The sequence below is a fragment of the Aedes aegypti genome, chromosome 1, assembly GCF_002204515.2.
Source record: "Aedes aegypti strain LVP_AGWG chromosome 1, AaegL5.0 Primary Assembly, whole genome shotgun sequence".
Classification (NCBI taxonomy): Eukaryota; Metazoa; Arthropoda; class Insecta; order Diptera; family Culicidae; genus Aedes; species Aedes aegypti.
Window position 1 is genome coordinate 247,157,305 of NC_035107.1, and position 10,099 is coordinate 247,167,403.

Genomic DNA, 10,099 nt, shown 5'->3' on the forward strand with positions numbered 1-10,099 from the left:
GCTCAATGTTAGTCATATCAGCTGATGGCTGATGTTTTAAAACTATCAATATCAGTTGCGAGCTATCAATATCACTATGATTTGACAACCAAAAGCAGTCATGCGACATCGCACTCTAGATCATAATCACTGCAGAATGAGTGATCACGTGGTAATTACCCAAGCTATTACTGTTTTTCAATGACCAACATACAGTTTCAATCCATTGGCAGCACTCGTACTGATAAATTGCTATTTTAATTGATTAATTTGAGCATGAGCATGATTGACCGCCCGCAGTTGCTACTCCGTTATTGCAAGAACAGCTGTACTTACACAGGGAACCAACAGACGCTACTCGGGATCAGTATCATCCTCAATGTGTAAATACTGGTGCTCTTATTATTATAATAAACAATACCGGCGCCGGCTGCGTCCGAATGCAGGTCAATTTGGGAATGGGAGGGAAATGTTGAAGTGTTACTTGCTTTACAGAAGCCGAGGAGTCCTCAGCACTTCCACAAGAAAACACTGGGAGTTTGGATATGGGAAAGGATTCGTTTTGGTAAACGATAAATATATAATTCGAAATGAATACGTGAGCATAAACACGAATGATCGCACTATCCAAACCAGACACGATACTGATTTCGTTGCTCGCTCGACAGGAGCATACAACAGGTTCAACGTATCAAACTCTACTGAAGCGTTTTTTTTTGTTTTTCACCAGCGCATTTAGTTTTTTCTTCCGCGCAACGCGAACCGGACACAATGGATCCGGATTCCGTCGCTCGCTCACAAGGAGCATGCAACAGATTCAACGGATCCAACACTACTGACGCGTCACGGTAGACACAACAAGGTAGGCTATTCCCGCGTGTAAACAACGATTTTCCATCAAAACATGTGTCGTCATTCCTATCGTCAACCATGAGGCCTTGAGGATAGTAAAGGAGAGCAGGCCTTGCTTTCTTTTGCACTCGTTCGAGTTTGCGATAGGAATGACGTCACTGCCAAATGTCATTTTTCCGAGTATAATACCTTGCTTCTTTTTACCGTGCTGACGCGTATGTTTTTCTTTTCACCGGCACACTTCGTTTTTTCTTTCGCGCAGCGCAAACTGGACACAATGGATCCGGATTCCGTCGCTCGCTCACAAGGAGCATGCAACAGATTCAACGGATCCAACACTGCTGACGCGTTTGTTTTTTATTTCACCGGCACAATTCGTTTTTTCTTCCGCGCAGCGCAAATTGGACACAATGGTCCGGATTCCTTCGCTCGCCCACAAGGAGCATGCAACAGATTCAGCGGATCCAACACTACTGACGCGTTTGTTTTTTTTCACCGACACACTTCGTTTTTTCTTCTGCAAAACGCAAACCGGACACAATAGATCCGGATTCCGTCGCTCGCTCACAAGGAGCATGCAACAGATTCAACGGATCCAACACTACTGACGCGTATGTTTTTCTTTTCACCGGAACACTTCGTTTTTTCTTTCGCGCAGCGCAAACTGGACACAATGGATCCGGATTCCGTCGCTCGCCCACAAGGAGCATGCAACAGATTCAACGGATCCAACACTACTCAGCTATTTTAATTGATTAATTTAAAGCTAAACTTAACCCATCAGTGATATCGATAGTCTATCGCCATCAATCACCAGTGCTGATGGAGTAGACAGCATGATGTTGATGTGATATATTCATATGGAATGATCTGATTTGTATCGCAGTCGGCCTGTACAAATCAGCAAATTTCAATCATTGATAGTGACAGTGAGCAACTCTGCAAAATAAATACTGAATCTATAATACATTTTTTTTTACAAAATCTAACTGGGATTCTTATAGAATTCTGAGCAAGATTTTTTATAAATTATTAGCAAGCAATTTCTTAGATTCCTGGACAGGATGATAAAATAAATCTTGGTCATGATTCTGGAATAACTTAATGTATAATTTAGAATCCTATGGAACATGTGGAATTCTGAGTTGATTCGTTATTCAATCTTGGGCGCTATTCTCATATTTTCAAGGGCATAACGCTTGAAAGCAACCTGGGCTACATCAGTGTTTTGAAAAACTTAATTTCTCATAACTCACGCTTGAGATTTTTCATGCGTGAATTTTCAATCACGCAACTCAACAGTCATAAAATCATGGATGAGTTGGCTCACCTTTTTGACTCATTGTCTCGTATTTCCACAGTTTACTCACTCACGGCAATAATTTCTTGTTAGTCTGGTAAAATTATATTAATCCTTTCTAACGTAAACAACAACATTCGGGTTTCACGATTTTTTGACGTGTTTTGCGACTGAATCATTTTTTACGGTGTGAGTTGATTGAGTGATTTTGCATCAAAATCTCAAGCGTGAGATTTGTGAAGCAGATCTCTAATGAGTTTGCTCTCACAGGAGAGCGTATTGATTAAGATTTGAGCATGAGTCTATCAACACTGGGCTACATGATTAATCCTGAGCAAAGGTATCACAGAATCTCAATGAGGTGCTCAGGAACAAGAATCTTTTTCTTAAAAATGCTTTTTATTAACTTATTGTTCGGCCTTCTGAAATGGATTTCCAGCTTTGATATTGTATTTCGTATAGACGAAATAGGGTAAAGAACTACTTGGCTACTTCCAAGATTAACTTTGGCATGGCGGTTTACCTCGGCCGAATGGAAAGAAGTATTTCAACACTACGCATATTGTAGCAAAATATGAGCTCGATGATGGCTTTTAAAAGACCCCAGTCCCGGAGGGGATCAAACATGTCAAGGAATTCGGCACCCTACTGCACAAAATACTAAAAAAAAACAGTTTTAGATTCCGTCCGCGAAAATAGGGTCAAGTCCACCCAGTTTCCCTCATTCGAATGCTATTAAAGTAAGAGACTTTTTTTTTTGTTTGGTAAACGCTCAGTGGTGCCAATCTCGGTAAAAATCTATGAAAATGTCGATTCCTTGTTAACCTAAGATTCTATACTCTGGACTCTTTGTTTTTACGAGCTTCACGATTTGGAATTTTTATGAGCGATTTGAATATGAACTCTTTTTTATTTATTTGCGTCTTTTTACACCAGCTGGTGCATTCCTGTCGACAGAACAAGTGTTATATTAGGTGTTTTACATATGAGTTCAAAATATAGTTGGATACAAAAGGAAAGAATAACTTATCTGCATCCCGCTGTAGATATTCTGCTTCGTCGTCATTCCCAGTCGGTCGCTCTGCTAATATGGACTCTGAAGTTCTATACACCTATATTCTTGTTTGTGAAAATAGTCCTGTGAACAAATACAATGGAAAATACTATCCAAGTATTTCATTTGCATGAGCATAGATGACCTTACAATGCGACGTTGCGTGACTGGACAGAACATATTAAGTTGCACAGAAATTCAGTGAATGAGACTTGGGATTAGTTACCTATTCTCAACGTGGACAATCCAAGCAATCACTAGCCCGCTAAGTTGCCTTTTTGGCTTATAGGGCTAATATACAGCTAATACTTTTTTTTAACGAGGGCAAACTCTACAAACAGACTCCTGAGAAGGTAACTCAGGGAGCATGGAATGCCACATCAGTGAAAACCCATTAAAACCAGCCCAGGAACTGTACGTGAGCAATTCTCGCTGAATTGTACAAGTAGTGTATAGTGCACTCTATACGGCTAACATAGGGCATGTCAGTTGTATAATAGCACAATATTAGCACGTAGGGCAAAACTAAATGCTATTTGATTACCTGGGAAATCGAGAGCTCAAAATTTGAAAGTCAAAAATTACGTCCTTACGATCATCGAGGAAGGAGGAAGGAATCCTACAAAACCACTATTGTCATAGAAAGGTTGTTGATCAGTGGGATGACGTTAGGATCTGAGAGTCACCTCTTACTAGTGATCCGCATAATGAAATTCGTGATAGATATTACTCGATCACCGTATTGCACGCTGAACAAGTGTGATCAGTACTACTACCGCGATGGCAATCATGAAACACTCGAAAATTGAAACTAAATTTCTTGGAAACCTTTGAAAATTATTCACATTTCAGAACTATTTTAATTTGAGTGTTATAAGATAAGCTAATTATAGTACTCTATAGCGTTTTATAACAATATACGGCAAACAATTTTGATGCTTCTGACAAAAAAACTGGCATGTTGGGGGGAATTTCGGTCTAAATAAATAAATAAAGCTTCACAGAATCTTATACATTCAACATTTATAATCTATTTAGGGCTTTCCAATCAACGCACATAGAATTCGTCCATAATCTCCCGATGTTTCACTCTGTACCAAAAACAAAAAAAAAATATGCATATCAATATCGATTCCTTACAACAATTATATTGGTCTCACCTTTACAGCATTCTCCAACGTTTTGCTGTACATCCGCTCGAACTCTTCCTTGATATTCTGCAGATCAACTTCCGATCGACTGACGATAATCCTAATCAACGTCGAATCGTCCGTCCCCAAACCTCGCATTGCTTCGTACAACCGCTTCGCGAAGAACCTCGGAGGACTGCGTACGTACTCGACAATGGCACTGAGGGCTTCGTAAAATTTTCCGCTCAGTTCGGCATTCAATGCTTGCTCGATCGCCCGTTGCGTCAGCTTTTTGTACTCGTCGAACAGCAGCTCCAGTTGTTCGAAGCTTGACCTTGTCAATATCTTACTAAACGTGGATTCCTCCGTACCCCAATTGGCCTCGCCCGCTTCGAAAATTTGCTTGGCCTGTTGTTCCGCCAAGTCGCGATCGACCTTACTCGGTGGATCGCGTGCCGTTGTCAACAGCAGCGTTAGCAAACGCCTTAAATCTCCGGAAGTTTCCGAGCACACGTGCTCCACCAGAGGTCTGTTGTACAACTCCTCGTAGAGCTTGGCGATCTGCTGCAACTGTTCGCTACTTTGAGAGCATATGACTTCGATTAGGGTGCGCTCATTGGTCCCGAATCCATCCATGGCTTTGAACAGGTGGTGGCATTGATAGTTGAGTGGTGGTAGCATGAGACCCAGGACCACATTTTCCAAGTTGCCGGATAGCTCTGACTTCAGATCTTGTAGCAGATCACGACCCAGTTCTTCGCTATATTTGGCCGAAATTTGCTGCCTTTGGCAGTTTGAGCGAGCGCAGAGGACGTCAATGATGGCCTGTTCATCTGTCCCGAAACCCTTCATGGCAGCACGTAAGGTTGCTGCATCGGCTGAGGCATCGAATTCTTCTGCGGGAAGGACGGTCGGTTTTGGCTACAATTTGAAGTGAGAGTTCTGTAAAAAGGAACGTATAGAAGGTGATTTGCTCGTGGAAACATGGGAACCATAAACTCTGAACAAATAAATAGTTTTCGTCGCTACATTTCCAACTGTAGGCTATTTATAGATAGATGATTCACTAATTTCACACAAACAATTTTCCAAGAAATGTTTATCTTCTTACCGTGTAGACTTGTGGCATTTCAAAAAAATATTGATTTGGTACACAGATTAATTTAATCTACAATTTTTGATAACACTTAGTAATAGTCACTTCAGCACAGAATTTCGCGTCAGAGTTTGGGCAAAACACAATTTCCCTCAACTAAACATGATGTCGTGGATGGGAAAATTTTCTCACTGCTCTCGAAATGCAAACACGTTACACCCGGTAAAACCTGTTTATCTCTCTGCCAGTAACTTCGGGTGAGATATTCTAAGTTTACTCGCGCATCTCTAGAAGCATGCGCAGAAATTAGCTAAATCATAAGAAACCGCAGAAAATAACAATGGTGTGCAATTAATTACTCTATACCCATACTACAATTTCTTAGAAAAAAAAAGCGAAAAACACAATTGTGTTTGAATAAGATAACTGGGAATTAAGAGCGGATTTGAATTTGGATTCGATTGGATTTGGAATGAATTTCTTCCCGGATTTCACGAAGAATAGCTTGGGGAACTCTTCTTGTGATTTCTCCAGCGATGCCTTCCGAAATACGTTCAGGAATACTTCTACGGATCTTTCCAGAACAACCTCTAGCAAATTTCTACAGCTCCCCTAAATTTTTTCCAGAGATTTTCATAAAAGATGCATAGAGGAATTTCTGCAGAAATTGCTCCAGGAAATTCGTAAGCTATCCAACGCCACTCTCTCCAGTAATATTCAAAGATTCTTCCACACATTTCTAGTTGTTAAACTAGAATCTCCAATCGATTCCTATCAATGTTATTCCAAGGACATCCACAAAGGTTTATTCCAGAGTATTTGAAGAAATTTGTTTAGAATTTTGTTTTTCAAGAAATCCTGCATTGTTTTCAATTATTTTCGCAATAAAGTCGACCTATTTTTTTCTTATGAAGTTTCTCCAGAGAATTCCCTAGGAATTTCTCCAGCATTAGTAATACAACGATTACTACAGCAGATCATCAAAATATTTTTTGAGTTTTCAAAAGTTCGTTGAAAGTTTCACACTAGTTAATACTACGGTAATTATTACAGTAATACCTCTGATCATTCCTACACATATTCAGGGATTTCTTCAGAAAATCATGCAGAACAGTATCCAGGAATGCTTCACTTAGAAATGTATCTAGGAAACGCTTTAAGACTTCATCAAGGTTTTAGGAATTCTTTCGGAGATTCTCGTATGAGTTAATCGCGGATTAATTTAGAACTACGCAAGATTAATCATTTCAATATTGTCTTTGGAAATACCTTCCAGATGTTTTTAAAAATGTCTCTAATATTATATTAAAAATTTTCTTTGGCGTTTACGTGGAGACATTTCAACAACAATTTTTGAATATTTCCTTGGGAAATTTCTCATAGAATCTCTGGAGTGAATAATTACACTTTATGTTTTTTTTTTTTATAAAAAATCTAAGAAATATTAAAAATATATTATAAGAGATCAAATCGCGGATCACAAAGAGACGACGCAATTTGAAGAATAAGAATAGGCCTTCATTAGCCTAGTACTAAAGCCCGTGGCAATTTCCTTGGCAAACAATGCTCTCAGTTTGTGGAAGTGCTCAAAGAACACTAAGCTAAGAATGCTACTAAGATGATTTCTTCAATCATTTATTTCATCTTTTTAACAACAACATGAAGATCTGAAAGAGAAACCGAACGTCTGATCAGATTAAGGGGCAGGATCCGTCATTGATTTCAAAGTTTTCGAGACCCTTTTGTGCAAAATCAATCAATTACACGGAAATGTGTTCACTGTATTCTATTCTCCAACCGAACCACAGTGAACACATTTTTATCGAATAATTTTCAGTTTTGAACAGAAAAACTACGTTTGAAGTTTCGATGACGATGATTATGAAAGCAGCTGATCTCCTAAATAAAGTTACACAAAATAGGGCTCTTCTGGACCGACATAGCCTGTGTGTGTGTGTTTTTTTTTCCCTCATATTTTAAAATCGATTTTTTGCTGATTCCTGCATAGTTTTTCTCTAATTTCACTACGCTCAGTGATGGTTAGTATTGCTGAGCTTTTTTATGTATAATAACATTTACAAAAAGAAATCATCCCTTGAGCAGGTATTTCATCATGTGTCAAATCTGCGTTGCCGCTCAAGAATCTATCTGAAGCTTTACCCATCACTTCGAAATCAGAACAGCTGGCTCAGGGCCAATGAAGTCATGCGATGATCCGTTGCGAGCTAGTTGGTCAAAGCAAGAGCTTTTATAGCAGCCTGACTATCTGATCAGAAGTATATGACTTTACCCATTACGCGCTATTGAAGTGCTGATTGCACTCCACACATAAGAGCAAATATTTCCGCCTGAAAAACGGTGCAGCGTCTACCAAGTGAGTAAAATTAATTCAGCCTTAGCTCACGCAAATATACACCAGCACCAGCTCTACCTTCAAGAAGGGAGCCATCAGTGTAACATACTATCACAGACAAACAGACGTAACACTTAGAACAAATCTCGATCAAAATCATAGTCACGAGGACATGTACGCCCAATGCTAAAATTAGTGTGTTTGGCCGACGGGCCAACAGATGGCGGTAGTGTGTAAACGTCAAACGCGAACAAAAACGACGCGAGCGCTGCTGGTGGCGGATTGGCCACCTACCATATTTTTGTATCGACCGTTAAAAAGGTGGTCGATGGACAATGGTGAGAGTGTGACGTCTGTTTGTCTGTGATACTATATTGTTCGATATACTTTTTTCCAAATAGCCAAACGTCCATTTTTCCCGTTAAGGGAATTGTGCGGTAAATGTCCTGTAAGGAAAGTGACAAGCAATTGTGAGATAACTTGGAGCAAGGACAATTTTGTTCCGATTCACCAAAAGATGAAACAACGAAGTGTGTGTAGATGTGTAGAAAGTGTTTTTTGTTTAAGATGTATGTGTAGTGGCATAACGCTGAAGAGCCTCGAGTGCTGCCGTGGGAGTCGTGATATTTTTCTCATTTACTAAAACGTTAATATCTCACGAAAATGTTCTTATTCTCATAAATATTTCCAGATTCTGGAATAAAAAGTCATACATCATACAGGCTAAATATCTACGAAATAAAAATCTAAAAATAATTTTTTTACCCTGCTATAGGTTATGTAGAAAAGAAACTGTTAGAAAGCACAATAGTTTGAAAGAAAAATAAGAAAGTTTTATAAACAAAATGGGCTTTGCAAACATTTGCCAAAAACGTCAAAATATGTATGACAAATTTCATAAATAATGACAATTATTCATAAATGAATGATGAGTTTTAAATTTAAGAAAATGATAATGCTGGAAATTACACAAGGAACCAAAGCTGAAATCGAATTCAGTTTAACTTCTGCGACCATAAGTCCTCTTGTGGCGTAAGGGTAACACGCTCTATCTAGAGAACAGGGAGTCGTGAGTTCGACGTTCTCCGAAAAGACGTGTAACTTTTCCGCAAATTTCACATCAATTTGTCCATTTAATCTAATTGCAAAGTATATGTAATGTTTTGTTTTTCGTTAGTTGTTCAACAGACGGAGTTTGGAAGTAACTTAAATTCTTCAGTATATAATTTCAAGAATTTCAAATATTATAACGTCAATAACGGCGCCTGCCACGTCCTTACGGTCATCGGGGAAGGGAAGGAATGTTAGTGTGACACCCATTGTTACTAAAGACAGAGTATACCTCTGCATCTTCATAGTTGTCACCAGAAGGAGTTTTTGTTAGTGAGAAGGATTCAGAAGCTACACAATCAGGTTTCACCTTGTTAAGAGATGCGATGAAACCTCAATTTAAAAACTTATCTTCTTACATAGTCTTCACCTTATCTATTCATCTGAACAAAAATATGTCGAGAACCATCCAAAGAGTTTTTTGCGTTTGGTAAGTGATTCAATACATGGAAGTAAAGATACTTGTCTTTCAATAAGTATTTTTGAAAATATGAATCATAGTACGTCGACACTTGGATTGTCGAACCAATCGTTGTATTTTTTTTAACAAAAATAAAAATAAAGATCATTTGAAATAGAAGCATGAAATGAGCTTACCAATTAATAATCCATCATTGACAAGGTAGCTCCAAATTACTCCAATATCGCCCAACGCATACGGGCTGAATGAATAACGAGCAGGCTTACTTGAGCTGTTGAAGCACTGCCCAGGAAAACTCGCGAAATAAAAAAAATTCTCCTGCGACGCAAAAACGCGTGAAAACGAAAACAAAACTTTTCTGGCGATCACGAATGTTCGATGAGATAAATAAATCGAAGGTTTAATAGTAGTTTTCGTGTATTATAATTATTTGATTGGAGTTGTTCTCACGGAAACCCAACACGAATATGACTAAACCTCTATTTTTTTTAAATTGATTTGTTTTACAAAAATGCTATGCCATTTATAGCATTTTTGTAGAACAAATCAATTTTAGTATTTGGAAACTTGCAATCAGAAGACACAGTGTGTTTGTTTGACAAATTGAGACATGAATTTGCGAAAAAATACGCGTTCTAGTGAGACTCGAACTCACGACTCCGTGTACGCTAGACCGGCGCTTTAACCAACTAAGCTACAGAACACCTTATGATTCTGCGGAATAGAAAGCCAAACTGAATCCGAGTACTAACTATAAACACATCTCTTTTCGCAAATCCATGTCTCTTTCGGACTTAGATGCCA

At 38.7% G+C, this 10,099-nt stretch overlaps 1 protein-coding gene across 3 annotated transcripts; it reads right to left on the reverse strand.

Moving 5' to 3' along the window:
- Window positions 1-4,182: 4,182 nt before the first annotated feature.
- On the reverse strand, window positions 4,183-5,659 carry LOC5566469 (annexin B10). Of its 3 annotated transcripts, XM_021837436.1 has the most exons (4): window positions 5,427-5,659; window positions 4,517-5,236; window positions 4,346-4,381; window positions 4,183-4,276 (listed from the first exon to the last, which is right to left on the reverse strand). In XM_021837436.1, exons 1-4 carry the CDS (start codon window positions 5,442-5,444, stop codon window positions 4,220-4,222), a joined length of 831 nt encoding a protein of 276 aa, XP_021693128.1. In that variant the 5' UTR covers window positions 5,445-5,659; the 3' UTR covers window positions 4,183-4,219. The 3 variants fall into 3 exon arrangements, with proteins under 3 accessions (XP_021693128.1, XP_001650851.1, XP_021693127.1); XM_001650801.2 differs by having other exon boundaries at window positions 4,346-5,236; window positions 5,427-5,657; XM_021837435.1 differs by having other exon boundaries at window positions 4,346-5,257; window positions 5,427-5,657.
- Window positions 5,660-10,099: the final 4,440 nt, after the last annotated feature.

Coding starts and splice junctions, on each gene's coding strand:
- LOC5566469 (XM_001650801.2), bottom strand. Junction 4,277..4,345: donor CGTTGGAGAATGCTGTAAAG/GTGAGACCAATA, acceptor TTTTTGGTACAG/AGTGAAACATCGGGAGATTA.